The 27,817-nt window shown below is 58.1% G+C and overlaps 7 protein-coding genes across 7 annotated transcripts; 3 read left to right on the forward strand and 4 right to left on the reverse strand.

Moving 5' to 3' along the window:
- Nucleotides 1-194: 194 nt before the first annotated feature.
- On the forward strand, nucleotides 195-2,522 carry EsH8_IV_000891 (glycogen-binding domain-containing protein; the record flags this gene model as incomplete). The annotated part of the gene is made up of 4 exons (XM_083265781.1): nucleotides 195-426; nucleotides 488-1,236; nucleotides 1,298-2,313; nucleotides 2,426-2,522. 4 exons carry the CDS (start codon nucleotides 195-197, stop codon nucleotides 2,520-2,522), a joined length of 2,094 nt encoding a protein of 697 aa, XP_083124676.1.
- Nucleotides 2,523-2,878: 356 nt separating this feature from the next.
- On the reverse strand, nucleotides 2,879-4,798 carry EsH8_IV_000892 (uncharacterized protein; the record flags this gene model as incomplete). Its single annotated transcript, XM_083265782.1, has 1 exon — nucleotides 2,879-4,798. The coding sequence occupies one exon, from the start codon at nucleotides 4,796-4,798 to the stop codon at nucleotides 2,879-2,881; it is 1,920 nt and encodes a 639-aa protein (XP_083124677.1).
- A 1,460-nt stretch (nucleotides 4,799-6,258) lies between these two features.
- Nucleotides 6,259-8,175, reverse strand: EsH8_IV_000893 (uncharacterized protein; the record flags this gene model as incomplete). The annotated part of the gene is made up of 1 exon (XM_083265783.1): nucleotides 6,259-8,175. The coding sequence occupies one exon, from the start codon at nucleotides 8,173-8,175 to the stop codon at nucleotides 6,259-6,261; it is 1,917 nt and encodes a 638-aa protein (XP_083124678.1).
- A 4,226-nt stretch (nucleotides 8,176-12,401) lies between these two features.
- On the forward strand, nucleotides 12,402-14,197 carry EsH8_IV_000894 (major facilitator superfamily-domain-containing protein; the record flags this gene model as incomplete). The annotated part of the gene is made up of 3 exons (XM_083265784.1): nucleotides 12,402-12,587; nucleotides 12,662-12,762; nucleotides 12,850-14,197. The coding sequence occupies 3 exons, from the start codon at nucleotides 12,402-12,404 to the stop codon at nucleotides 14,195-14,197; spliced, it is 1,635 nt and encodes a 544-aa protein (XP_083124679.1).
- A 1,875-nt stretch (nucleotides 14,198-16,072) lies between these two features.
- EsH8_IV_000895 (glucosamine-6-phosphate isomerases/6-phosphogluconolactonase-domain-containing protein) lies at nucleotides 16,073-16,858 on the reverse strand (the record flags this gene model as incomplete). Its single annotated transcript, XM_083265785.1, has 1 exon — nucleotides 16,073-16,858. The coding sequence occupies one exon, from the start codon at nucleotides 16,856-16,858 to the stop codon at nucleotides 16,073-16,075; it is 786 nt and encodes a 261-aa protein (XP_083124680.1).
- Nucleotides 16,859-22,082: 5,224 nt separating this feature from the next.
- Nucleotides 22,083-23,786, forward strand: EsH8_IV_000896 (uncharacterized protein; the record flags this gene model as incomplete). Its single annotated transcript, XM_083265786.1, has 1 exon — nucleotides 22,083-23,786. The coding sequence occupies one exon, from the start codon at nucleotides 22,083-22,085 to the stop codon at nucleotides 23,784-23,786; it is 1,704 nt and encodes a 567-aa protein (XP_083124681.1).
- Nucleotides 23,787-26,213: 2,427 nt separating this feature from the next.
- On the reverse strand, nucleotides 26,214-27,798 carry EsH8_IV_000897 (uncharacterized protein; the record flags this gene model as incomplete). Its single annotated transcript, XM_083265787.1, has 4 exons — nucleotides 26,214-26,723; nucleotides 26,809-27,166; nucleotides 27,231-27,419; nucleotides 27,695-27,798. 4 exons carry the CDS (start codon nucleotides 27,796-27,798, stop codon nucleotides 26,214-26,216), a joined length of 1,161 nt encoding a protein of 386 aa, XP_083124682.1.
- Nucleotides 27,799-27,817: the final 19 nt, after the last annotated feature.

The raw sequence follows: 27,817 nt of genomic DNA on the forward strand, positions 1-27,817 counted from the left end.
CCTTCCTTTTCTGCCACTTCCCCCTCGTCTCTCTCCCGAAGCTGCCTCATTGTGCTGACTTGATTGAGGTGTCGTAGAAGGCAGCCAAACAGCCACTTTCCCGTCACTGCCCGTATGATCGAGTTGGCCGAGTGATCACGACCTGTTGAGTCCTCAAACATCGACATACCGCCCAGCGAAGACCGCCATCGACAATGGTTTCCGTAACAATCAACTACCGGCAGCCTGGGACGCAGCCCCCCATATTCGTCGCCGGCTCCTTCTCAGATCCACAATGGGAGCCCCAAGAGATGCAGTTCACCACCGATGAAAGCGGAGAGCACACCTTTTACAAGAATATTGACGTACCGCCAAGCTCGCAGCTCCAGTACAAGTTCCGAGTCGGCTTGGGCGACTGGTGGGTTCTTAATGAGGACGCCACTACAGGTACGACTATCTATTGCTCAAACTACAAACCGATCTTTCCTAAAATGACTTAAACTCGCAGTAACCGACAGCTCTGGCAATCGGAACAACCTTTTGACGGCACCGGAATCTCAGGAGCACGCACAGCTGAACGGTGTCAAAGACGACCAGAACGCAAGCGGAGACGCCACCGCAGCTTCCATACCTACCTCCAACATGGACACCCCGAATGCCGCTGATACACACTCCACTACCCAGCCTGAGCCGAAATCAAAGCTTCTAGGCAACATGAAGGACGAAGAGCGGCAACGACTCTCGTCGACACCGATTGAACAAGTCGCCGCCACTGCAGCTGAGGTCGCTAACACCGCCCAGAAGCTTGATGGGGAAGACATCACGTCTCGACCTGCACCGCTTTCCAAGGGAGTAGACCACCTGAAGGATGGGGAGAGAAAGCGTTTGTCTTCGACACCAATTGAACAGGTTGCCAGCACTGCTGCTGAGGTTGCCGATACTGCTCAGGAGCTTGACAGGGAAGACATCACGTCTCAACCTGCACCGCTTTCCAAGGGTGTGAACCACCTGAAAGACGAGGAGAGAAAGCGTCTATCTTCGACCCCGATTGAGCAAGTTGCCAGCACTGCCGCTGAGGTTGCCGACGTTGCCCAGAAGCTTGACGCGGAAGACGTTACTCGGCTCGCACCGCCTGCCAAGGGCATAGACCATCTGAAAGATGAGGAGAGGAAGCGTCTATCTTCGACACCAATTGAACAGGTTGCCAGTACTGCCGCCGAGGTTGCCGATACCGCCCAGAAGCTAGATGCTGACCAGGTAATTATTGCCAAAGTGCTGCGTTGACGAACCTTCAGGTTCATTACTAACATGGCGGCAGGACCTCGAAGAATTGGACGAGACGAACGATGGCCCCGCACCTCTGTTTGCTCACGAAGCACTTGGGCCATATGATCTCTCTGCAATTGATGACGAGGATGAAGCACTGCGTGAGGCTGGTCACCACGGCACCGTAGAGTATGATGTCGACAAGTATGATCTGAATGATCCGTCCCTGGAGAGATGGCCGTCAAACCGTGACGGTATCATTGACGCTGTGCGCAAAGTTGAGACCGGACGCAACGAAGACCAGACTTCCTTCCACGGTGCGCCTTTGTCACCCGTAATTGGGTCACGAAAAACCAGTCTTGATCCCTACTTCGACGAAACCGTTCTCTCGGGACCCTCTAGTCCAAGTTCCGCCAAGAGGCTCGAGTTGCCTAGGAAATCACATGGCTCAATGGTATCAGACAGATCGCTTCTGTCTCTGGGATCAATTGCTGAAGAGGACAAGGAAACACCGAATGCTGATGAGGCCAACCGCGAGAACGAGGGTCTGATTCGAGTCCCCAGCCCTGCAGTACGCCCGACGCCGAACGTCTTTACGTCTCCTGCGAGCGACGAGGATGAGGGAGTCGTAATGAAGGGCTCCAAGTCCAAGGCCAAGAAGAGCTCAGAGCCCGAGAGGGCACGCTCGTCGGAGATCAACGGCGAAGCCAATGGCAAGTATTCAAGGGATCCGTCGCCGAAAACACGACCGGCCCAGTCCGACAGCCCTAGCATTCGCGTGCAGTCCCCCGGAGAGGAGGCAGAGTCTAGCAGTGCACAAGACGGGGAACAGGCAACTGCTGTAGCCCCAATTTCTGGTGGCGAGGCGTCAGCTACCGGCCGAGATGGCGGTCACAATGGCCAGCTCAAGAAACGTGGAGCTTCGTCGACCGAGCGTCCGGGAACCCCTTCCTCGATACAAAGCGTCGCCAACAGCAAGGGCGGCTGGGTCCAGGCATTCTTCCGCGTGCTCTTCGTTGACTGGATCGGCGGTCTTTTTACCCGGTTATTCGGCAGCAAGAGAAAGGTGTAAGGGTTTCTCTCTCTCCTCTCCGGTTCGAATTGGATCGGCTGCTTGTCTTCTTTTCCTTTGTCATGTCTTAATCCTTACGAAATCTGACAGGTTGACTTTTGTCCGCAGGATGCTGGCCACAAGCACGGCCGCCATCGTTATTGGGGTTGCATGGTGGAAGTTCGCCATGGGAGGCGACTTGAGCTGGCTTCAAACATGGGTATGATGAGCCACAAGGGATGGAACTGAAATTGCAGAGAAACGGCGTTTGCACAGACACATCAACATGTTTTGTACAATTAATTGAGAGAAAAACATATCGTTAGGGTGGAGGAGGATGGATCGACCAGGGAAATGGACGCCGTGGCTACTGGCCTGGTCAAAGGGGGAACATTGTGACGAGGGAGAGTATGCAGACAAATACGCTTTTGGACCGATAATCTTGAAACCCCGCCTCCAGGAATGTGAAGACAATCTTTTCCCCCACCGACAAATTGTACATCCTCGCAGCGGGGCTACTCGATCCAAGTCGCCACGAGTCTCGTCCCGGATAGATCGTACATGGAGCGGGTGGTGCCACGCTCAAACCACTCTCCAAACAGCACCGGCTCTGGGGGTATCTTTGCCACGACCGTCGTCTCCCTCCCTATTCATCATCCGGATCCACTCCGTCTCCCTCTCGACCGCCGCAGCCTCAATCTGTTCCATGACGGCCAGCTCGTCGAGCATGTCCCTAATCAGGCTGCGGCAGCCGTCCAGCATGCGCTTCAGACTCGGGACCTGGGTGGCCTTGCCCTCCCCGTCGCCGTCGCCGTCGCCGTGGTCGTCGACGTAGTCGAAGTCCCGCAGCTGCGCGTTCCAGCCCTCCAGCCTCCGGACGAGGGCCGACGACTCCTCCTTCCAGCGGTCGTCGAGGCCGCCCCCGAACCGGACCTCGAGGTTCGGGTCGAGCAGGGCGGAGGGGTCCCGCGCGTCCTCGGCGCGGGCGCGGGCGGCCTCGAGGTCGGAGAGGGACGAGGCCCAGCGCTCGAAGGTGCGGACGAGGCGGTGGTGTTTCCCGCCGGGCGAGTCGAGGGACCAGAGGAACGTGACGAGGGCGTCGAGGCGCTGGATCTTGTCCTCGAGGCTCCTCCCGCGGCCGCCCTTGGTGGGGGAGGCCGAGGCGGCGGCCCAGCGGTGCAGGGCGGCGACGTTGAGGCGCTCCGCCGCGTCCGCCTCCAGCGCCGCGAGGTCCTTTGACGACTTGCCCAGGGCGGCGTGTCTGTCCGCGAGCTTCGCGCGGGCGCTGGCGTGCCACTGGGACGTGACGGAGGGGAGCTCGCGGTGGAGGAGGTGGAGCTGGAGGAGCTCCGTCTGGAGGCGGGAGGTCTCGGCGGACAGGGCGACGTTTGTGGGGAGCTTTGAGGGGGAGGGCGGGGCGAGGTAGGTCGCGGTCAGGGGCTTCGGGGCCTGGGACTTGGCCGGGGAGTAGTGCTGCTGGAGGGTCGAGAAGGCGGGCCGGAGGAGGGGCTTGTTGCGCGGGGGCGAGGTCGGGGAGGCCTGCTGCTGCCGCGAGAGCTGCGGCGGCTGTTTCTGGGGTTGTTTCGCGGGGGCTGGTGCGGTCGCGGTTCGGCTCGACTTGGACGCGGTCGATGTCGAGGATAGGGAGGACAGGGACGGCTTCGAGGTGAGGCGGTCTATCACCGAGGTCGGGCGCGGCTTCGGTGCTGCGGTTGAGCTCGGCGCTCCGTAAAGGGAGGTCGGGCGCGGCCTCGCCGGGGCGTTGCCGCCGGAGGAGGTCGATGTCTGGCTCGGGGGTCGCAGGACGGTGCTTCCGTTGAGGGTCGCGACGCTCTTGGCCCGCGCGTGGCCCTTGGAGGATGCCGTCGTCGCAGTCGATGTCGTGCTGCTGCGTTTCGGCGCGGACAGGCCCGCCGATGTTGTCGGCCTGCTCGTCGTGCTCGTGCTCGTGGTTCCGGCCCCGGCGCCGGCGTGGCTCACCGTGCTCATCGAGACCGAGCTGGGCGGGTACCGGGTCCTGGTCAGCCCCGGCTCCCTCATGGAGGAGGTCCTCGTCAGGCCCGACATGGAGGTTGGCCTCGTCGACGGGGCGCTTGACGGGCCCGAGCCGGCGGCCCCAGAAGCGGCGGCATCTTTCTGTCTCGTTGTTGTTGCCGCCGCCGCCGTTTGGCGTGTCGAGCCGTTCCGCCCGAAAAGCGACGATATGGGGTTCGACCTCTTCTTCTTCGCGGCGTCAGGGTTGCTGGCGACGCTGGCGACGCTGGCGCCGGAGACGCTCCGCGTTGTTGGACGGGGCGCGACGAGGGACCGCGGGCCGGGTAGCCTGCTCGGCGAGGAGGGCCGTTGTAACGGGGCCGCCGCTCCTCCTCCCCCTTCGGCAGAGCTAGCGGGTGCGGTTGAGGCTGTGGCTGAGGCTGAAGATGTGGAGGCCGGGGGAAGGTCGGTCGAGGAGCCCTGGGTCGGCTTCCGCAGCGAGCGGGTGCGGGCTAGGGACGAGGACATGATTGTGGTTTGACACACAACATGGGGATGGAGACACGGGCGTGTGCCGTCGTTAGGTTGATTTTTGTGCCGGGGGTTGTTTGATTCACGGGGCCCTGCCTGTTGGGCGCTGTATTTTTTTGAGGACGCGGAAGAGTGGGATCGGTTTGGCTAGGTTGCAGCAGTCCAAGGAGCGAAGCGACACCGAGGTGTCGATGTTGATGTTGATGTCAGGGGGGTGGTTCTTGCGTTGTGGGGGGGTTGCTAGGGGGCTCGGGACGTTGGTGGGGGACGGGGGGGGGGGGAGACTCGGGGCGCCGTCGGCAAGATGGCTGGATACTTGCGCCTCCGGGGTATTAATGTGAGAGATACCGTATCTACTCGCTGAACTCGATATCCACTTTTTCTGGCGCTAACCAATAAGGGCTAATGACATTTCTGTGAACTAAGCCTATTATCGAAGGCGGTCAGCTAATCCGCCAGCTGTTGTACATGACTAATCACTAATTCTGCCAGCTTACCATCCCTTATTTGGCGGCCATCTAACCCGATTGCGTTACCGCCAGAAAAAAGTGGATATCAAGTTGAGCGAGTAGATACGGTAGAGTACCGTGGTAACGTGATCTAGAAGGCTTCGATTGGCTTGACAGCGCTGCCACATCTACCCGCCGCCCTGCAGGAGGAGGCTCTAGCGCCGGCGCCAGGGTCTCGATTCCAACGTCGGCGGCATGAGCCGACAGCGAGCGATGCCGTCGATTCGTTGGGTGTGTGGTTTTTTTTATTTTATTTTAGTTTCTTTTTCCCTCGGGGGGTTTTTTTTTCTCGTGTCCGGGAGGCAATCGAGGGAAAGGCAACGGTGCAATTTCCGGTGCATCCGACGAATAAACCTGCGCGGCGGCTCTTTCCTTCGAACACCGTACCTCTCGGGATCCCAAAAAAATGATCGGATACGGGCAGGCACCGCTACACAAGCCTTGAAAAAGCCGGTTTTTTTCGTTGTATGACGGGTTCCCGCGCATGACTCCTCGTTGTTGGGATTTCCGGGGGGGCTGATTTGGCGCAAAAAGCCACTCAATCTCACAAGAGCCGCAGGCGGATGCAAGGTGGAAAATAGTTCAGACCATCAAAATTGGCTCTTTGACGCCCTTCGATTCTAGTGTAACCCCTCCCTTTCCGCATCAAGCTTCGTTCGTATGTCAGAGCTTGCGTCAAGCAAGTAGTAGTAATTTCATCAACCAAAAAAGACCAAAAAATGCGTATGCCATAATGTCGTGGTCACCGCGTCCTATACACAAACATGGTATCCGGCGAGAAGGGTATCAACCATCCAATCTCTATCTAATCCCACAATCCCGCAATGAACCTTTTCCCCGATGCAATTCCGTGATGACCGGCCGCGGCATGTCGAATCCGCTTTGAATAAGAAATGGCCGTCTAGTTCCCTATGCCACGCAAAGCACGCAAGAATGACAATGTAATATTCAAGCCGCAACCATCTGGGGCTGGACCTGCTGCTCCTCCGCCTGCCGATCTTCCATCCCCGCCTCGGTCGGCTCGATACCAGCAGCGGTCGCCGGGCGCTCCTGCGATCCGCCGCTCTGCGGGTTGCCCTCCAAGTGGGAGAGGAGCTTCCTGAGGTCCCGGCGGTTGCCGTTGAAGATCTGGAGGCACGAGGCGCACATGCGAACATAACACCACTGGCACTTGAATCGGTCCTCCGTGTCGGCCTTGCCGCAGGTCTGGCACGTGAGGGCGTAGTTACGGTTCCTGGTGCGGTCCATGACCCGGTGTTTGACGTAGCAGTCGAGCATGCTCTCCTTCAGAGGCAGAGCCTTGTAGACCATGCCGGGACTGGGGGGCTCAGAGTCGTGGATGGGGAAGAACGACGCGCGAGGATCGGCCGGCGGAAGGTCCTTTACACTGAGCTCGCGGTACTCGACGGGCTCATGCCGCTGGTCTTTTGAGGCTGGCCGCATGTCTCCCTGAGCGAATGCGGGTGCGGGCGCATTCGGCATGTACTCCCGACCGGGCTGCTGCCATTGCCCTCTCTGTTGCTGCTGTTGCTGCTGCTGCTGCTGCTGCTGCTGTTGATATTGCTGATGTTGCTGAGGTTGCTGATGCTGGTTGGATGCGGCTCGCGGCCGGAATTGGTTCTGAGGGTCCGGGCTGACGGGGCTGACGGCGAAGTCTCGAGTAACTGTGGGAGGAGCCTCGCTGTTCGTGATGGGCTCGTCAACACGTAGCTGGGGCTGGCTGTGGGCCACATGCAAGTTGCGTGCCGTGACTGCCTTGCGCGGAATTGGCGGCTTTGCCTCGTTGCTCGCTTGGTCGCGTCCGGGCTCGGGTGAGGAAGCCGGCGACACGGGCGAGACGACTGTGTTGACAACGGGAGTCTTGACATCCTCCTTCTCGTAGTCGGGAGTCGGCAAACGCTGAGTCGGCGAGAGAGCCGTGTCGCTGTGAGAAACTCCCGGGTTCGTGCCTTCCTCGCCCCCGCGCATGCGCGCAATCTTCTCCTTCAGCCTCGACGTCTCTTGGCCCATGTTGTCTGCTGTGGGCACTTGGTTCTGAGGTGGGACAGGTCGGATATTTCTGCCAGGCAAGTTTGACGTGCTGCGAGGAGGGAATCGTTGTTGAGCTGGGGGAGGCACGGCTGAGTGTGAGGTTTGCGCGGTGCTTGGCTGAGATGCGGCGGTCGACCCGTGGCTGTCTGCCAGTTTTAGATCGGTGACTTCCATGTTGCGATCGGATTTCACAGATCTTCTCCTCCATATAGGTCGCTGCGACGACGGGCCCGACGCGATGCTCGTCGGGCTGCCGACAGTCGGCGCATGCCCAGTCTTGGCCGGGGCATACGGCAGGCCCTTGTCGGATGTGAAGTTTTGTGTGCCGTAGTAGGGGTGAGGCAACTCATTGTCACCGGACGACACTGAGTTGGGTGTCAGGATGTTTGCCTCCTTTGTTCCATAACGTTCAGAGCCATATGCCGGGTTCGAGTCCCTCTGGCTTGCGCTTCCATCTGGCGACATGATGAGCGACTCCCCCGAGCTGCGCGAGTACGCTGACAGCAGGCTACCGATCGAATTTCTTTCGTCTTCCGGGGACTGCGACTGCGGCGGTGCCGGGTTCTTCGCAACGGGCCGGCGAGGGATGTGAACCAAGGGTAAGGCCTTCGTCTGGAGAGAGGGGAGGGACGGGAGAGACTGGTCCAGAGGTTGAGGCGGCGGTAACGGTTTGTCTGACATGGCGGGTTTCTTCTCGAACAGGGCGGGAAGGACGGGAGGGATCGAAGGAAGCTGTCTAGACTTGGGGAGAGAATCTGGCTCGGAGGGTGGAGGGGTAGGCAGGGCTTTTGAGAAGCGCGATCTCCCCTTCCTTGAGGAACGAAGGAAGTCCATGTTGAACTGGGCCCCGGATGGCAGTGGATTTGCGTATAATTGGGAGGGTTCTGTTTCCGCTTCCCCTATACTACCTTGCCTTTCCTTGTGGCTCTGTTGTGCTCAGACTTCACCAATCGGCTGGAGGAAATCACCGAGAGGGGAGGGGAGTAATCAAGGCACCAAAGCTAACCAAGCAAGCGGGTGGGACTCGATAACGTGGGACGGAGGAGGGTAGTGGCGTCCGATTATTGGAGCGGCGAGATTTCGTCTATGGCCACTGCGTTCAGCGTCGTCGCATGGTGATGCTGGGAGGAACCAGCATCAAGGGTCTTCCAAGGGAGTAGTAGTAGGGGCTATGTGGTGAGAGGCGAGGGTTCGCGACGAACACAGCAGCAAAGGCCTGCAGGGTGAGTAGGGGGGAAGACGTCGGAGGATAAGAAACTTGAAGGATGTACAGGAGTTCGTTCGTTGGTCGAAACTTGAAGGAGGGGAGGGGCAGAATAATTACACTCGGGATGGGAGGGGGAGGGGCGTGTATGTCAACGTCAAGTTAAATGCTGGCAGCCATGGAGAACCCTGCGATGGGGGTCGCGTCTGAACACCGACTTTTTTTTTCTTCCTTCCTTCTCCTGGGGGGATGGGACGGACAAGGATGACATCGACAAGTTACAGCGAAAAGTACACATTTTCATGAACCTCCTCGAAATAAGGGGGTACGGATACGCGGCGTACCTCGTGTTGTACACTACACTACACTACACTAGCAACCAAGCAACCGACCAAGCAACCAAGGCCCTCTTCTGCCTCTAGCGTGTGAAGTGTACATACACTACGAAGCCGGGAGGTACCGTACTGCAAAGCCCGCCATTGGCTCCGCCAGTTTGGATCCGGCCCCCCTCCCCAAGGCGCAGAGCATTTGGAACCTCTCATCCGCATCGGCAGCCCTGTAATAAACGCAAGCAGGAACGGGGGACGGGAACACGTTCACATCTGCTGGGGGCCATCGGGGCTGGCGGGGGGGGCTGGCTGGGGCTGGTGAGGGTTCTCTCAAGAGGAGAGGGCGATGTGAGGGATGCGCTGTCAAAGTACTCCCACGGCCAATTTGTCACGAGATGTACTTTGACAGCTTGACACCACCCACAGACAGCAGGCACAGATGCCTTCAGCTGCTGTCAACCCCTTCCTTCCTGCACCTCTCGGGCTGTGCTGCCCGCCCAATCTCTCATCCGAGCCATTCCTGAATGCATCATCGGCCCAACAGTGCAGCCAATGCGCGCCGCTTCTTGTGTGGCTCGTGAATCAGTCCGATCCCCCAATCTCATTCCTGCATACTTCGGTCGCGGCACTCCTCCAAGACATTTTAAATCACAGCAGAGAGAGAGACAGGCATCCCTGCAACCACCCCCTCCCCGTACCCGGCACTCCAACATTGCCATCTCGATTGTCATTGCCCATTATCGACAGGCCGATGAATTGGATTGATGAAAAATAAAAGGGTCGAAATGGCCGATATGGCCAAGGCCTGGGTTTAATCACCACGGATCGCACGTCGCAATCATCGAGAATGCATCTTGTCACGGATTAACCGTTCGAGATGACCTCGTTCAAATTCCCTCGTCTTGTCTACTGCTAGATGACGCCATGAAATCACTCAGCACTCATCTGGTCAGACAAATGGGGAGACAACGCTAATACACCAAATGAAGAGAACAAGAACAACAAACAGTTCGAACTATCCCGTCCGAATTCTTTCCCCGGACCATAGGTATCGTTTGCGGTGCGCATGGCACCTCACGGCGGCGCCTCACCCGCATCTCAGCCGCCGTGCCGCGTAATGAACGCGGCCTCAATATCGGGGGAGGTGGCCACCACTAATATCTTGCACCAAGCCACCCAGTTGTTCCGTGCTAACCACAGTCAGTCCTGGGCGGCAGATAGGAAAGCTCTAGACCTTTAGCTAGCACCAGGACACAAGCTGAACAAAACAGAACTATCTCGCGGGCTGTGGGTGCGTGCAACTCACAACACACACCCGGCTTGCAGGCCTGAGATGCCAGCACCACCGTCTGGCCCATCAACCTCGGTGGAACGCGGGATCTACGGTATGCACCGTTGCAGATTTGGGGACCGCAAGCTCCTGTAACCGCCCAATCGCCATCCTCGGACCATGACATTGAAGCTGAGAAAGAGAGGCCGCCGCCCAGCCACCCTCGACGTGTCCGAAGCTAAACCCGCTCCCAATGTCTCGTCTATGCACTGACACGCCACAATTAGGCCATTGTCTCTCAATCTTTGGCCCTGTTGTTCGTCATTTGCGTCTTCCAGACTCGTTCATGACAGCTGGTCCGCGCTCGCCCGTTCCGACGTCGTTCCCACCGTTCCAGTACCCTAAATCAGACACGGCTGGCGAATGGCGATCTGCGCCAGGGAAGCCAACCAGACTCCAGAGCCCTATGACTGCTGGGTCGGAGATGGGGTCGCATCTCACCTGCAAATCCCCGCCCGGCATCAGAATTATGGAGATGATGCTTTGCGGCTCGCTAAGCCCTTGAACCATGAACAACATCCCCGTCCCCCTGAAGAGGAATTGGCTTGTGCTTGGAGAGCCACGAAGTCGAGGTGGGATCCGAGTCTGATGGCCGTCGGATCAAACCCCTCCCTGGAGAGCCGCGTCGGCATCGAAAGACCAGTCCGTTGCTCGAAAAAACCGGGCAAACAGACCGTGTCAAGGGTTACATTGCAGTGCAAGGGCCTCACTCGCATGAACAGCAGGTTTGAGCCATTTTGACTTCGTCTCACAAGCATGCCACGGGGATGTCCCTGAGGGCACTTCAGACCGAGTGCTGCCGTGCTCGAGCAAGGCCCCCCCTGTGTTTGGGTCCCCCCTTGATTCTTGATTCTTGAACGATGACGATGGAAAGTTGGTTCCCACCCTGCAGGCAGACGAACAAAGTTGGGACGACATGATTAAAGGGTCGAGGCGCCATGGCCACGCCGCGGTGCTTTTCGTCTCTTCTGAATTTCAAAGTTCAAAGGAAAGGGACGAACCTGACTTGGTCCAATGAGTAGTACACACGAAAAGCGGACGACCACGCCGCCATGCTGTTCCACCATCCACGGCGCCGTCCAAGTAGGGTCAAGCAGCCGTTTGGTCGAGGAGCGACTCTTCCGCATCCCTGGCACCGGGGGAAAAACCCAAATTTCAACAGGTAACAGACGTCTTGTTTTGCTGTTGGACAAACTTGGTCCCTCGAGGGTTCGCATCCTACTCAGTAATGTGCATCCGGGCTTCCGGTGGCATCGCAGCATGCAGGTCGTGTCTGCCGTGAACCACGCATCACGGGAAAATAGATTAACATTAAGATGATTTCTGGGGCCCTCTTAGTGGGAGGATGGAGCTGCGAGGCGACGGTTTGTTTCACACTGGCAGGATTTTTAAAATGAATTGCGATCTGGTCGCTGCTGTCGTCCGCCTTCCCCGCTTACCGATTGATTGTTTGATTGACGAGGTGACTGGTCAATCAGTTGAGGGGAGTTTCGGGAGACAATCGGACAAAGGCCGCGCGAGGTGGGGAGAGCTTTTCGAGATCTTTGGGAGCATTCGAGCGGGCGCCAAATCGACTTTGATCTCTGACGCTGTTGCATTCCCACTTAACCCTTGCACCTCCATTCTTACCTCCGTACCCTCTTTTTTCTTTCCGGACCATTCCTCCCCCTCTCGCTATTTTCTTGCCCGTCAACACAAGTTCTCTCATTCAAGGTTTGGTTGGTTCAGAAAGCTCTGCATCAACAACACCAACCGCAAAAAATACCATGAGGTCATGATAACATCTTGGTGGTTGTCGGGCAGTTGCTTTCTCGCCGCCAAACACACTGCTATGCTCAGACTCAATAGTGACAGTCTACGATCACGTGCCGGATCGGGTGAATGGCGTTATCTGCAATACGGGGCAGACTCGACTTACCGCGGGCAAGCGTCCGATCGGGTCCCGTCGAAAAACGGAGCTTTACTGCATACAGGAGGCGGATTATCAATCCTCGTCGGCGACGAGTGCGAACGTCGGAGAGATAGCAGAGTGAGAATTTCAAGATAGGCGAGCACTGAGGCTGTCTCTTCTGCTCTGGCAATATCCCCTGGTAGTGATAAGGCAATAAAGCCACCGCATCGAGCAGCTTTGCTTTTTTCTGCTCGTTTTTCCAGCCATTGGGCACGTTTGAACCCTCCCACCGGGCCCTCCTTCACCATGACTGGTTCACCAAGCAGCGCACCGGCGCCGACAGAGACGTCGCCCCTACTCCGCAACTCCGACTCGGAGGTGGCCAATGGCAACGGCACCGCCGCCGCCGCTGCCGCCGCCAGCGACAGCCGGGACGGCAACCCGGAGATGGCCAAGAGAATGCACTTGCTCCTGCCGGCCGTCGGCATCGGCGTAGGTCCCACCTGCACCCAACTCGGGGGCCTGTAAGCCGTCCTCGGCCGTTCACTCACTGAGACGCACCCTAGATCTACCTCTGCGCCGTCGACCAGCTGCTTACCGTCGCCACGTACGCCAAGATCGGCAGCGAACTCCACGCCTTGAAGAACACAAGTTGGCTAGCAACAGCGTAAGCATAATCAAAGTCCCATTGCATTTGGCGCACGTCGGCCGTGCGACAGTCGAGACACCCGTTTGCTAAAAAGACACCGCGCAGCTACTACATCACCCTGACCAGCTTCCAGCCCCTCTACGGCAAGCTCAGCGACATCTTTGGCCGCAAGGAATGCCTCCTCTTCGCCTACACCATCTTCGCCCTCGGCTCCCTGGGCTGCGGCCTCGCGCAGTCCTTCACGCAGCTCTGCGTCGCGCGCGCCGTGGCGGGCATCGGCGGCGGCGGCATGAACAGCGTCGTCACCATCCTCATGAGCGACATCGTGCCCCTCCGTGACCGCGGCGTCTGGCAGGGCTACCTCAACATCATCTTCGCCGCGGGCACGTCCACCGGCGCGCCCCTCGGCGGCCTGCTCGCCGACTCGATCGGCTGGCGCTGGTCCTTCACCGGCCAGGTGCCCCTGTGCGTCGCCGCGTTCCTGGCCGTCTACTTCATCCTCGATGTGCCCAAGACGGACCACTCGCACTGGCGCGAAAAGGTCCGCCGCATCGACTTCCTGGGCGCGGCGACCCTCGTCGCCGCCGTCGTCGCCCTGCTCGTCGGCCTCGACTCGGGCTCCAACAACGGCTGGTCCAACCCCGTGACCGTGGCCGGGCTGGCCTCGACCCCGGCCCTCTTCGCAATCTTCGTCTTCGTCGAGATGCGCGTCGCGTCCCACCCCTTCGCGCCGGGCCACATCATCTTCGACCGCTCCCTCTTCGCGTGCTACCTGTCCAACTTCTTCGGCATCGCGGGCCACATCGCCTCCATCTTCTTCCTCCCGCTCTTCTTCCAGGCCGTGCAGGGCTCGTCGGCGACCCAGGCGGGCGCGGCGCTCGTCCCGGCCATGATCGCCTCCGTCGTCGCCTCCGTCAGCGCCGGCGTCTTCATGAGGCGCACGGGGCGGTACTACACGCTCACCGTCCTCGCCTACGGCTTCATGGTGCTGGCCGTCGTGCCGACCGTCGTCTTCATCTACCTCGGCTCGTCCTGGGGCGTCGTGGCGGGCATGGCGCTCCTCGCGCTGGGCGGCGGCGCCGGCATCACCACGACGCTGGTCGCCCTGCTGTCCAACGCGGCGGTGCAGGACACGGCCGTCGTCGTGGCGTGCTCGTACCTCTTCCGGTCCCTGGGCTCCAGCATCGGCATCAGCGTGTGCTCCGCCGTGCTGCAGCAGGTGCTCCGCACGCAGCTGTCGGCCCGCCTGAGCGACGGCGAGGAGGCGCGGAGGATCGAGGAGAAGGTCCGCGAGAGCCTGGACTACATCCGCGAGCTGCCGCCGCGCGTCGCCGGCGAGGTGAGGGTCAGCTACCAGGTCGCGACGCTGGGCGCCACCGTCCCCATGGCGCTGTTCCTCGTGCTCGCGTTCCTGTCCACGTTCTTCATCCGGGAGAAGGCCCTGAGCAAGTAGCCCCCCCTCCCCCTTCCCCCTCAGGGAGACTTGCGGCCCGCCTATTCTGTGCGTTGCGGGCATTCGACCGTACGGAGGGAAGATCGCGCGAGGAAGCACTTGTGAATGCCCATGGCGGCAGTACGTCTTTGCAGTCGAGATCAAAAAGAAGGAAATAAAAGAGGTGGGAGGGGACGGCCGCTGGCTTTCCGCCTAGGTTCCGCTACAGCGGATATACTTGTGACGGACCCCCCCCCCCCCCTGATAGAGGATTCGCAAGTAGTTGTAATATAGACCCACGTCCGAATGTGCATTTACTACGTCCATATTCCGTGCCGTGCCGTGTAGGCAACCAAACCCCTCGTGCCATACTTGCGCCACGCTTTCTTCTGTCCGTGACTTGCTATGGGGGGGGGGGTTCAAAGCAGCAACCCAAACGGCCAGAGCCGGAACACACGGAACCCGGTCCGATGGAAGCGTCGTCCAGGCACCACTTCCTTCTGCCGACGTGTCGCCTCCGAAGACCCTTGGGGCGGGGCGCCCAACAAGGCCGTTGACATGGAAGATGCGCTCAGCCGCGGCGGGGAAACTCTTTGGACCGCGCGGCTCGACAACGTCGTGCGAATGTCTACGCCCCCTTTCTTCCATTCCTCTCGTACAAAGAAGATTTGCTACCTTTGCTTGGCCCGTCCAAACATAACCCGTATCCCCCCTCCCAGCCAGGCCGGGCCGAAGCAAGCCCGGACCAGCTTCTGTTGATATGATGAACGGCGCTTGATCCCGAGCAAGCGCCGTCGTTCGGATACGAAGATATTGGAGGGAGAACCCGACCATATAGCCGCTACTCCTTTGCTTTTGCCAGCTCAACATCCAATTACTGAGGTTTCCTCTTTTTTGCCCCTTCTTCTTCTTCTTCTTCTTGGCAGTGTGAGACCAGATGGAGTGGAATCGGAGCTCCTCCTCCTCCTCCTAGTCAGCACACCCATTCCACCGAGTGCGGCGCAAAGTCTCCGGCAGAATGGGACAGGCCTCCCCGGGCCACGCAGATCGCCCGACCTCCCCCGACGGAGCAGCGCGGCGCAACGGGCAGCGGTTTCCCCTCAGCCCTATACGGATCATCGCTGGCGGGGGGGGGGGGGGGGGGGGGGGGGGGTGAGGTATGTGGCGCTCTGCCAAGGCGGACGCACTCGCGACGCATACATACTACACGAGACACAGAAAGCCCTCTTCTCTCCACATACCCACTTGCGGTGCAGACGCGGGGGGCAAGACAACAGATTTCTTCCCCCCCCTTCAAAATGTGATGGGCATACATGGGCAACGTGGGCAACGTGGGCAAGGATGAAGCGGGAATCGACGGATGATGGATTCGATGTGCATGACATCTCCCTTTTTCTGCATTTCCTTTATTCCTCTCGTGAGAGAAACCGTTTGTGCTATCTACGGATCCTATGTGACGGCAGCAGAGTCGACCCACCCGCGTCTGGCAAATCCCCCCCCCTCTCTCTCCTCCTCCTTCGTTCCCTTTCGTATCATGAAATCATAATGTTTTGACGTGAGTGGATATCAAAAGTTCGGAACCCCTTGCGGACAAAACCAAAGAAGGGGAAACATCCGCGAAGAAAACCCAAGAAATGGAAGCAACACGTGCGTCTAGCTTCGCTCCTCGGTGGGCACGTGGCAATGGCAAGAAGGCCCGCGACGCTCGCAAGCAAGTTGACTCTTGTTGTTGTTTGGGGGGCGGCTCCCCTCACGTTCGCCTCTCTTCTACAGGTATGCCGTCGGTCTGGGTCCCTGTCTATCTGAAATGAGCAATGTAATATTTTTTCGCGCAATCGTCCTCCACATCTCCGACCACCATCCTCCTCCCATTCCTCGACTGCCTTTTTTCATTGCTCACAAGAAGGGACGGCGGGGGTAGCTGACGCCCTCGACGGCCGGGTTGTCGACGAACCAGCTGACGCGGTCGCCGCCGCCCTCGTTGACGAGAGCGCAGGGGAGGCCGTCGCCGTGCTCGAAGATCCTCTTCATGATCTCCTTCTTGCCGCCGCCAGTGGCGACAAAGGCGATCTTGACGCCGTGGGTGACAACGGGCAGTGTAAGGGTGATGCGCTTGGGCGGGGGCTTGGGAGAGTCCTCGATGGGGGCGACCCAGGCCGTGGTCTCGCGCAGCAGCTCGTGGCCGGGGAACAGACTGCAGGTGTGGCCGTCGGGGCCGGAGCCCAGGAGCAGCAGGTCGAAGATGGGCAGACGCACGCTGTCGCGGCTCGCGAAGCTGGTGACCAGGGTCTTCTCGTACTGGTCGGCCAGCTCCTGGGTGTCGTTCAGGTAGGTGGTGTCGATGGGGTGAACGGTCGGGGCGCCAAGCTCCTCGGGGATCTTTTCGAGCAGCTCCTTCTTGAGAAGAGCGTAGTTGGAGTCTTCGTGGTCGAGGGGAACGGCGCGCTCGTCGGCGAAGAAGATCTCCCACTTGCCAAAGTGGACCTGGTCGTCGGGGCCGGATGACGGGGCGAGCAGTGCTTGCGCCAGAGTCTTGGGGAGAGAGCCGCCAGAGACGGCAAGCTTGAAAGCGCCGTGACGGTTCAGGCCGGCATTTTGTGCCTCGATGACGTAGGCTCGCAGGGCGGGCGCGAGTTCGTCAACAGACGGGTAGGCGAAGAGATTCGGCTGTTTGTTGCTCATTGTGGGGTAAGGTAGGTGGAAGGCGGGGGGGAGAAGAGGTGTTTTCGGAAGCGAGGTTTGTGAAGAGGGGAAAATAGGAAGGGAAGGGAGGCGGTCTGCTATCAGCGCAGGAAGGGGGGATGGTCCGAGATTGGAGAAGCTGGTGCGTCTCCGAGTTTCTCTGTGGGATCCTTTTTTTTTTTTTTGGTTTGGTAGGCTGGGTGGTGCTGGTGCTGCCTGTGATTTATCTGGAGGTTCAGACGAAAAGGGCTTGAGAGGGACTGCTCTGCACACGGGAGCCAGGTAATAAGGGCCGAGGGACAGGAAGGGTCGGTCTAAGAATCAAGCGGCGGATGGGTCATGGATGTTTCCAGACGCCTGGAAACGCAAATAAAAAAGTAAAAATAAAAACCGATAGTGGGGCTATGCTATAGAACGGAGTATTTTGTCCTTTTTTTTTTCCTGTTCCCTTTTTTTTATTTTTTAACCGGGACAGGTAGATATGCACGCACGAGAGGGAGGGAGGGAAACAGCTTGGGCTGTGGCTCGGGGCAATGCTCTGCTGTTGGCTGAGCTTTGAGCTTTGAGCTTCGAGCTTGGGTCCTCAACTCGAGACGGGGTGCTTGGTGAGGTGGTTAGTGCAGGTGGGCAAGTGCTTGGTGCTCGATGGTTGGTGGTAATAAGGTAGTGTAGGATGGGGGCGGGCGGATGTGTGCGGGCTGCAGGTAAATTCGTACGTTTCACCATCGATTTGTGATCGATAACGGCGGGAAGAGGGAAAGGCAACCTTGGATGAGGTACTGAAGAGGGTGTGATATGGTGGGGGTGCCTTGTTTCCAGTGGACCGGCAGGCCGGCCGGGGTGGACTTGGTGGGCAAGGGCAATGCGGTATTATGCATCCCGAGTCCGTGACTTGCCTCAGAACAGTCCGTACCTTGGCTCGACATTTTGCCCAAACAATTGCCTCGGGGCATTGGTCCTCTCTGTCGGAGGACGGGGGAATAGACAGGCACGAGAGACGAGAGACGGCGAAGGGAAAGGGAAAGGGTGCAGCATCCATCATGAGCGGGTTACTACGTACCTAGCAACTGGTTGGCTGACTGACAGACAGATTGACTGACTGGCTGACGGACCGGGCGACGACGATGAATGACATGTCCGGAGGAAACCTAACTTGTCGCATTCTGTAATTAGCTGTCGTTCGACTCGTGTGTCGGCAAGGTACGAAGCTATGATTTGCCAACAGCCGTGCGGCCAGTCTGTCTCGAGCACTTGCTGGTCCGGACCTGGAGCCCGTCCGCCAGGACACTGATGCAGATGACGCCGGCCAGTCGGGTGGCTGGCGGGTGGTGAGGGAGGTGCGGTGGGTGAGAGTGGGACTGATTTGGTGGGACGACTTATGGCGACACTCCTGGTCAGTCAGGCAGGGGCTGGGATTGCGCGCTCGACGACGGACGGGCCCTGGCTGAGCTGTCCGGCCGCCGGGAAGCAGAGCCGCTAGAACAAGCTGCCGGATGCCAGGACAGGACGGTCCAATCTGCCCATGTGCCCATGCCCATGCGCCGTGGGTGGATGTGGGAAGTCCGGAGTGCGCAACAACACCCATCCAGCGGGTTGAAGGGCAAAATGCACAAGAGAAGACGCAGGCGAGGTGATGCCGAAAGGGACATGGAGCGGCCAAGGGAACCGGTGATCGCTTCATTCCTCCCTCACTTCTTCTGGCCCCTGGTCACTGGGTGCCAAACGGGAGAAAAATGTGACTTGGTGTACGTGATTGTCGATAAAAAAGGGCGTACTGCATACCGTAGGGTGCGATGGAGTCTAAGCGGTCCTTGCCCGTAGAAGGAGTTACCTCCCGGCCCCTCCCACACACAACTGTTGCTCTTGCCTTGCCTCTGTCGTTGACAAAAGGCAAGGACTGACCGACTGTCGATAGGCAGCCGGTCGCAGATGCCATGTCTGGATTCGACATCAGAAACCCACGTCACCTACCTTACCTACCGTGGGCGGTGTGGTACATACATATCTATCCTGACATCTAATTACCTAGGTTGAGATGCCACTCATGCCACTGGAATGCCTGACATATATCTCTCTTGCCTTGATTCGATTCGCAAAACTATACTTTAGAGAAACGGCAAGAGCAAATGGCCTGCGCGCCTTGTCCTTCTTTGGCGCTGCTCTAACTGAGAAGACGCGGCGAACGACAACAGCCAGTGTTCAGACCAAACACCCAGCTCGGATGCCACTGTTGCCCGCTCTGCCCCAACCGACGGCCGCGAACGAACGTTCGACCTGTCGGTCCAATGTCGAGGCCTGATGTTATCTGATGGAAGCCGTTGACCGAAGCTCACTTCCTGCAGAGATCTGCTCACAGTCGGAACTGGCAAGGTGTCCCATCAACCCCGGTCCGGACAATCCGCCCAACTTGCCGTGTCCGTCACTGGAGCGTGTTCTGCCGACCAAATTACCCGGGCCTGTCTGTCGCTCTTGGATCGACACTGCGATGCACCACCACATGGCACAAACCAGCCGTTATTCCCACGTTGCGGCTGTGTTACCGGCCAGCCTCTGGCGTGTGTCAAGGAGACTCCGGGGAAAGAGCCCAGGCCATTGGCCCGAGAACCGGCGCGCCTCCAGTTGCGAACTACCGGCCGTGTGTGTATGAATGCAGATCGGCGCTATTCCCATGGCAACAGCGACGGCAGTCGAATTGCAAAAAACACCAGCGCCGATGCATACAAAACATCGCGTAGAGATGCGACCAAAGGTCCCATCTGCCATTCGTTCCTGGTGGAAGGGGCATTATGTCAAGTTGACGACATCATTCATTGCGAATCCACCCTCATGCTATCATTACACGGCGCTACCTCGCAAAGCCTCGTCATCTCCTCTCAGTCTTTCCGCGCGCCCGCAACGCCGCGACGGTCATTGGGGAATTACGATTTGTTACCTCCTTGACAGGGAGGAATAAGGGACCACTGCATCATACTCTCGGCACGTTTAATAGACTCGACATGACTCGATGAACTAGTTGCTGCAGGACCCTCGATAGACGCCACTAAGAGAAAGTTGAGGTTAGGCGGAACTTTCCCGGAGCATCAGAGTATTACCCTACGCGTTGTGACAATGACGTCACTGCGCCGAACTGACTCGAAGCCTTCTCCATCTCCAGCCCAAGGGAACCATCACGAACCGCCAGGTAGACGGGGGTTCACCAAAGAACCCGGTCTGGCGCTGCGGAGACAGTGTCGTCATTGCCCCGAGTTGGAGGGGGGAAAGGGAGGGGTACCGGCGGGTCGCGGCGCTTGAATTGAACCGCCGTCCTTTGAAACGGAACGTCGCGATAGCATCATGCACAAACGGTATAGCGGGCGCCCGAGAGTTGCGCGTTGCGCGAAAAGGCAACATGTTGCATCTCCTGATGTTGTGTCAGAGGCGTCCAATTCGCAGCGCTCTGCAGGACGTGGCATCACTCGCAGCAGCGGTGTGTCCTGTCGCAAACCCTCGCTCCGCCTGCACATTTACGGCGACAGAACGGGACATGCAGACTGTCCCATGTCTGACAGGCAACGCACAGAGAGGCGCGCCGCGCGACAGACGGCCAACCAACGAGACCTTTATCATCAAGTTACAAGGCCAACGACTCGGGAGGAGCTGGGCAGGGATGCCGGGGCCCTTGTGCACTAAGTAGCCTCATTCTGCAGTTTTGCGGGCTTGCTCCAACGATTTTCCTGCTGCCCCAGATGATAGTCAGGCACTGACAAGGACGGACGGGAAAATCAACGACAGGAACGAGCCCGTATGGCGGCAAAACGGCTGTACGCTGGACGGATCAAGTACGTGATCTACAGGCGTCAACCACTCTCCATCATTCGCGGCTATTGAGTGTCGTTTGAAGCTTGTCTCGGTCGGCTTGTCTCTCGTCGTCGTGGTATTTTGCCGTAGCATGTGAAGTGCCACGTCGAAAGGCTCGATGGAAAGAAACGAGCTGAGCCGGCCCCCCCCTCCACCCCCGCCAAACGCCAAAGGGGAAACGCCAAAAGGGAAATGGCAGGACGAGAGCGAATGGGACTGAGTCGTGACGTCATCTGGCGTGCTATTCCCCAAACCAAGTTCGCGACAGGAGCGATGCACGGACAGGCGCGTGGTACGTGAGGTAGGAGCATCCCCTCCATCAAGTGTAGTGTCACTTCCGCAGCCCGTTCGCCTACTCGAGGGGCCATGTTCCTTGGGGGATTGCAAGCATGGGTGTCCTATGCTCCTCCGTCCACGGCGTTGCGCCTGGTGGCTGAATGACTGAACGCTCAAGGTTGCGCCGGCTTGGGTGGTTACTACGTAGGTAGTACGCCGCCCAGGGCATTTTACCCCTCCATGCGAAGGACCCTGAAGTTCCATTTTTCAAGGGTCCAGGTCCAGACCCCCCCACTTGTCACCACGCACCAACGGACTCTCACCCGCGCGCAATATCCAATTGACGAGTTGCAAATTTCTTCCTCTCGAGACAGAACGCCTTGCGACTCGTCATTTTCTTTGATCCCTCGGAAACGGCACGCTCGAACGGAGCTCCTGTCACCTTGAGAAAAACTCCGCTGTGTTTCCTGCCAAGGCTGTCAACCCCAATAAGAAAAGAAGAAGGAAAAAAAAAATTCTGGCTTCGACTGAGAAAGAGGCATTAAGGCGTCATCATCCGCCAAAACCACTACATTCAGCGCCCGAGGGACGAAAAAAGTCACCGTTCCGTCCAGCAGTCTTTGCTATTCTTCCTCTTTTTCGATTTTCTTCCTCCGCGGTCGTTTCTTCACATCACAATTCAACACTTAACGGACCGGACTCGGCAGGGTGGTCATAAAGTGGTCTGACCTGCCTGTGTGGACTCGCCCCGTTCTCAGTGCTAAAAACACCCCAAAAGCTGAATCCTTGAGACATCGTCGCCCTGTGCCGGTTTTTCCCCTCCTCTCGTTAGGGTTCACGTTCATCTCACCGTCCCGTCCCCGAGACGGTGTTCCAGTTGGGTACCACAACACGTCCACCTGACCTGGACCTTGAGCCCAGCAGAACCAGGATCGTTGTTCTCCTCACTGACGTCAGTTTCGTTTTCATCTCTCTTTCGACCCCGGTCTCTGGGCGGCCTTTCTTTTCCTTTGCTTTTTATCACCCAGCCCTGCACCTCGTCTGCTGCCTCGAGCAGTGCTGAAAAAAAAAAAAAAAAAGACTTTGTTGTCCTAGGCTCTTGTCACCACCAATGTCTACAGCAAGCACTACGACTACGGGCAACGAGTCGCCCCTGGACGGCGAGCCCTCCATTCGCGTACAGCAACTGCTTGAACGTCGCCGGCAACTTACGGATGAGCTCAGGGACTCTCCTTATGACTTGCTCCGTTACCTCGAGCGGGCAATTGTCTACTCCGACTTGGCGTACCCCGACCTCGCTGCCGGCGATGCCTACCGAGCTCTGCTTTTGACCGACGAGGTCCTCAACGAGGGCTTCGAGTACCACGAGCAAGCCGTCGAGAGCGTTCAATCCCGTCCTCTCGATCCTTTGCCTTTGGTCCTCGACCATGGGCATCTGCTGAAACTCGGAAGCGACTACGTTGATAATGATGCAAAGGACGAGGAAGGTCTGGTTGCTCACGTCGCGAAGTTGTCCTCCATCCGCGCTTTTCAGGTCCTCTCACTCAGCCTTTTGTTGTGCGGGTGTTTGAAGAGTGCTTACGACTTCTGCGAGCGAGGCTTAACACTCGCCCCCGAGAATGACGAGCTACGGCAGACGATGGGATACATCAAAGACGTGGCTCGTCGCAGACTTCGCAGAGAGGACTTCAACCCCAACGTCCTTCCCGAATGGGGTCTCGTTCGCAGAGAGGTCTATCCTTGGAATACCTACGAACCCGACCGTTTCGCCCCCGAGTCTCTCGAGTACCTCAATGCCGAACTGTCGCGTTTCGCTCCCAAATGCGCGGTCCAAGTCTCGAAACTACCTATTCTACTCGAAGGTGCCAGCGAAACGGACGACTACGAGATTATACCTACCTGCAATCAGCTGGGCCTCTTCGCGACGGAAGATATTGCGCCGGGAGAAGCCGTCCTCGATGAGTACTCACTCTTGACCGCCAACAACCGCCTCAAAGAGCCGGTCTGCGATGCGTGCAGTGCTGAGCTGCCGCCGTTGGGCAGTGAGCCGGGCGCCGTCAACTGCGACGAATGCTACGACACGGTTTTCTGTAGCCAAAACTGCCACGATTTGGCGCAAAAGCTTTACCACCCCTCCGTCTGCGAGAAGGATGTCGACGCCATCGCCAAGGACCCCGAGGCCTCGGAGGCAGATGAGACATTACACCTGCTGCTTCTCGCCCGTGTCCTGGCTATGTCTAACCACCAGGACATCCATCCTCTGGAAGTACCTCAGATCAAATACATCTGGGGTGACTTCGTGCCCTCATCGTCCAATGAGATCGACTTGTCGCCGAGCGCCAACCCACCCCCGGAATGGACGCTGCCATTCTCGTTCAGGTATAACATCGAGACACCCTTTCACATCCTCGAGAAGATGGATGTCGATATCTACGCCACTCTTCACGAGCATGATTTGTGGGTCCTGAACACACTCTACAGCAAATTCCGTGGGACAGCATCGGCGCGCAAGAATCCTCGGGACGGTCGACCCGAAGTCGCGGGAGTACATCCTTTCTGGTGTTTGGCCAACCACGACTGCAATCCTAACGTTACATGGGAGTGGGGTGGAAGGATGGTGCTTTGGTCGCGGAAAGAGAGAGTCATGGGCAACACACCAGGAGGACTCAAGGCTGGGGAAGAAGTCCTCAACCATTACTGCGACGTCACGCTCCCAGTTGAGCAACGACGAGAGTGGGCAAAGGGAAGTCTCGGTGGGTGGTGCATGTGCCAGCGATGCCGAGATGAAGCTGCTGCGGCTGAACATGCCTCCTGAGTGCTCTCATCGCCGAACGCAGGCCATTCAGAGACTTACCGTGCACCCATACGGACGATTTATGTTGGAAACTTGCGATTAGCGAGCGATTTATGGGATTAGAAATACCACCTAGATATATCATTGGGTCGGAACTCGGGTTGGGGCAACAAAATATCCACTTTTATGTCTCTGGGTCAAGATGACCTCCGGGCATATTGACCCGAGCGGTCGTGGACTGGGAAAGGGGAGCATACACGACATCGAATCGCGAAATATCCTTGATTTTTTATTTACTGTCACTCTACCGTGGGCAGTTTCTGGGTTCCTCCAGAGATTGCCACTTACTAACTGGACTCTGCATACTCGCGACAACAGGTTGTCGCATTTACTCGAGCCGGTTGCAACCCGGCAACTGAACTTTGTCGATTTACCCGCCACTCTATACGGAGTATCGGTTTGAAGTTTTGAACTATTTGTGTGGCATCAGTTGTGTGACCTTAATTGCTAAGGGCCAGCTGCCAAAGCTGGTGCGCTGTTTGACCCGTTGACCTCAACGCTCTGGGTACTGGCAATTCCCCGTGAAGCCATTACGTATCTTGAGTCCAAAATCTCTCCGCACAATCAGCAGAGCATTGGGCTCAAAGAGAGACGTTTGGTGATAACCACCGAGGCATAGAAGCGACCGAACCAATTTGGATAAAGTCTTGGCGTTAAAACCGAGCAGCTGATCGTGCTAGACGTTTCCTCCAACAAATTGGCATATATGCACAGATGGCATCATCCTGCGGTCGTCTGGTTTGTTCATCGTAATAGTAGAATGTCCTGCGTGACGATGAAGTGGTCAACTCATCGGCGAGCCGCCACCCTGGCGCAACAGATCCAAAAGCATCTTGAACAGCTGGGGTGACTTGACACCCCCTAGGCTACCGGCCTTCATAATAAGTCAACGCTCTAATGTCGCAGTTTTATAGACTTAATAACGTCACCCCGGCGGCTAAACCCGATCTAGAGTCTCTCGATTCTTGCAACTATCAAACTACATATCACTGCACCAAGTCGTCAGGGCTGACAACACTTGATTCCTTACATTGGGCGGTCTTTAATGGAACCATCCCAAGAACCGTCAAATGTCAGGCAGGCATGCCGACCTCATACGAATCACCCTCGCTCGGACTATCCCAATGCTCTGGTATCCCTGGTATGGATCCCGGACGACAGAGTCCCTAACCAAGACTGCTCACTCGCTCTCTTCAAATACTGTCCGATTGTTGGTTTCGTCCTTGTTTACAAAACTTATTTTTTTGGCTCTGGCCCTTCTCACGGTCCGATTAAGAACCTCCAAGCCGAGGTAGATCCAAAGGTCGGGGCATCTACTTGGAAGGAGCACTGTATGTGCAAGCGAATGCTAGACGCATTGCCGTAACAGTGAAGGCCTGCGGCGCAGCCTATCTACGACCGCCGCAATGGCAGCAGCCCTTGGACTTGGCGGACGCGCACTTTTGAGAGGGACTCTGGGTTGGGGATGGCTGTCGTAATGGCGACGAGGGTATTGAGAAGGGACTTGAAAAGCTATGTTTGCTTCGAGGTGGCAGAACGGACAAGTATCTACTTCAGGGGACTTTCTTCTCCACTGTTGAGTGTCTGGGGTTTGATGTGGTTGTGCTGCAATGGCGAGAAGAATTAAGTGCTAATTAATATAGAAGCACAGTTACATCTTCCTGAGACGTAGCCAGTATAGCTGTGGTGGCTGATCTAGTCAACCTATCCAAGCTGGTAATGGCCATGTGCCAAAGAGAACCGAGCCAGACTCTCCAGGGCAAGGGGGCTTCAAAATTTTGGAAATTAACGCCAAGACATGTGGATTTCGACCCTCCAATATGGCTTTGAGTACTTTTCTACTTTTTTTCTTTCTCTGGATGAAGATTTCAAGCCGAAAAAGCAGGAAGTTTTTATTCATTTATGAAGAACCCTGGATACGTTGGTATTCGAGCAATACCACTCGAGAGGGAGGCGTTCGAGCGAGACCTCTGGGGCAGGTGAACCACGCATCCGGCCGGATACTCGGACCCTGTACCGCAATGGCCATGCACAGACGGACGCTTATACTTGGCGATGTGGGCGTTGTGGGCTCACTGTAATTGCTGTGGGCATAGGGGCCATTTTCCAGGTGCAGCTCTCCAAAATGTCTTTCGTGCAAGACCTTGCGGCACGATTGCCAGCGACGGCAGCAATGTCAACGGGACCGGTCAAGACGGCACGGCACCTTGATGTAGCGGGGCGGGGCACAGCACACACTCAGCTGCAAGGTCTCTTGCCTCGGGGCTGGAACGGACGAGTCGGCTTTGCCAACAGCATAGTCTATCGCTATGGAGGTATCTGCAGGGCGGTGGGATGAACCCAAACAGAGTCTCTTGGAGCGGAACCCCACCCCGAAGGGCTTCCCGCTCAGAGCTCGTCATGTGCCTCGGCGTGGTCCTCCTCGGCCTTCTCCTTGATCGTCTCCTCAACCTTCTCGTCGGACTCTTTGGCATCGGCCTTGGCATCTTCCCGGGGCGCCTCTGCGTCCTGCTTCTCTTTGCTCTCTGTCTGCGCCTCCTGCGCCTCCTGCTCCTCCGCCCCTCCTGCAGCCTCCTCGCCCGTGGCCCGCTCAACCATCTCCCAAGCCTCAGCCCTGCCCTCCGAGATATCGATGATGAGCTGCTCCACGGCGTCCACCGAGATCTGGTCACCCTTGAAGGGGAACGACAGCCCCAGGACGGGGTTCTGGACCGCCACTCCCTGGCTCATGTCCTCCGGCAGCCCGAGGAGGGCGGGCATGTCCGGGTACTCGCCCAGGTCAACCGTCACGAAGGTGATGTATTGGTGGTACTTCCGCGCCAGGGGCTTCACGGCCGACGTCCACGAGTCCAGGTTCTCCTCGGCCGTCGAGAAGAAGTACACGAGCGATTTGCCAGCCTATCAAACGCCTCATCATCAGCAGCGTCCCGGAAACCCACACAAAGCGGGGGGGATGGGGCAGGAAGGGGGGGGGGTTACGAACGTTGAGATACTCAACCTCGTTGCGTCGCGTCAGGCGCGGCACCAGCTGCGAGGCGCACTTCTTGACCAGCTTCTCCATGGCCTCGACGTCGTCCAGCTCGGACGTCATATGGTACGCGCCGTCGGCGTTGTTGTAGCACCCGATGCGGCCGGGCGCCTCGGGGATGGTGATGAGCCCGAACGCGTGGCGGTCCCGGAGGCGGTCGGCCAGCTCGGCGAAGCGCTCGCGCAGGAAGGTCTCGGACTCGGCCATCTGCGCGATCAGGACGACGTCGTCGCTGTCGCGGAACGAGTTCATCGTCTTCTTGTCGAGGGTCGTCACGGCGGGGCGGAGCATGCGGCGCACGAAGGCGGCGATTCTACGGGCGATTGAGCAAAGGGGGGGAAAGGGGCCGGAGGGGCGGGGGAAGCGAGGGGACCTACTCGGATCCTTTTCTAGGGCCGCGGTAGTGGTGCTTCGTGCCGTCTTGGTGGTAGAGGCGGATGGCGGGGAACGAGGAGACGTCGAGGTCGGCGCATAGCGAGGGGGCGGCCGGGCAGTCGACGGACAGCGCGGTTGGGATCGCATCTTCGACGGCGGCCCAGTGCGGCTCGAGGGCCTTGCTCGCATCGCTGTGGCGGGGTTAACGAATGCTGCCGCGGAAGGTGGGGGTTGTCGTACGTTGAAGGCTTTCGAAACCCTTCGTCAGCGCCGGGCTAACAAGATGCAACGACAGCGGGGGGGCCCGTGGTTCTCGGCGAGAAAAACCCCTACGAGACTCGCGACAAGAAAGTGACGGGGCTTACCGCAACAACTGCCCACGGCGTCAGCGAGTTCTCCAGGAACGGGGAGGGGGGGGGTGCCCCGCGGGGAGCTGTCGGTGAACTTACAAGCTACCAAGCTGTACTCGTTCGCCGCGAGGGCGTCGCGGACCTGGGCCTCGGTCTTGTGCTGCCATCCCCAGCCCGCGCCGGCGAGCGCCAGCAGCGGCAGGAGGACCTTTGAAGACATTCTGGGAAACTGCACACGC

This window comes from Colletotrichum jinshuiense, chromosome 4 (genome assembly GCF_051148585.1).
Source record: "Colletotrichum jinshuiense chromosome 4, complete sequence".
Taxonomy (NCBI): Eukaryota; Fungi; Ascomycota; class Sordariomycetes; order Glomerellales; family Glomerellaceae; genus Colletotrichum; species Colletotrichum jinshuiense.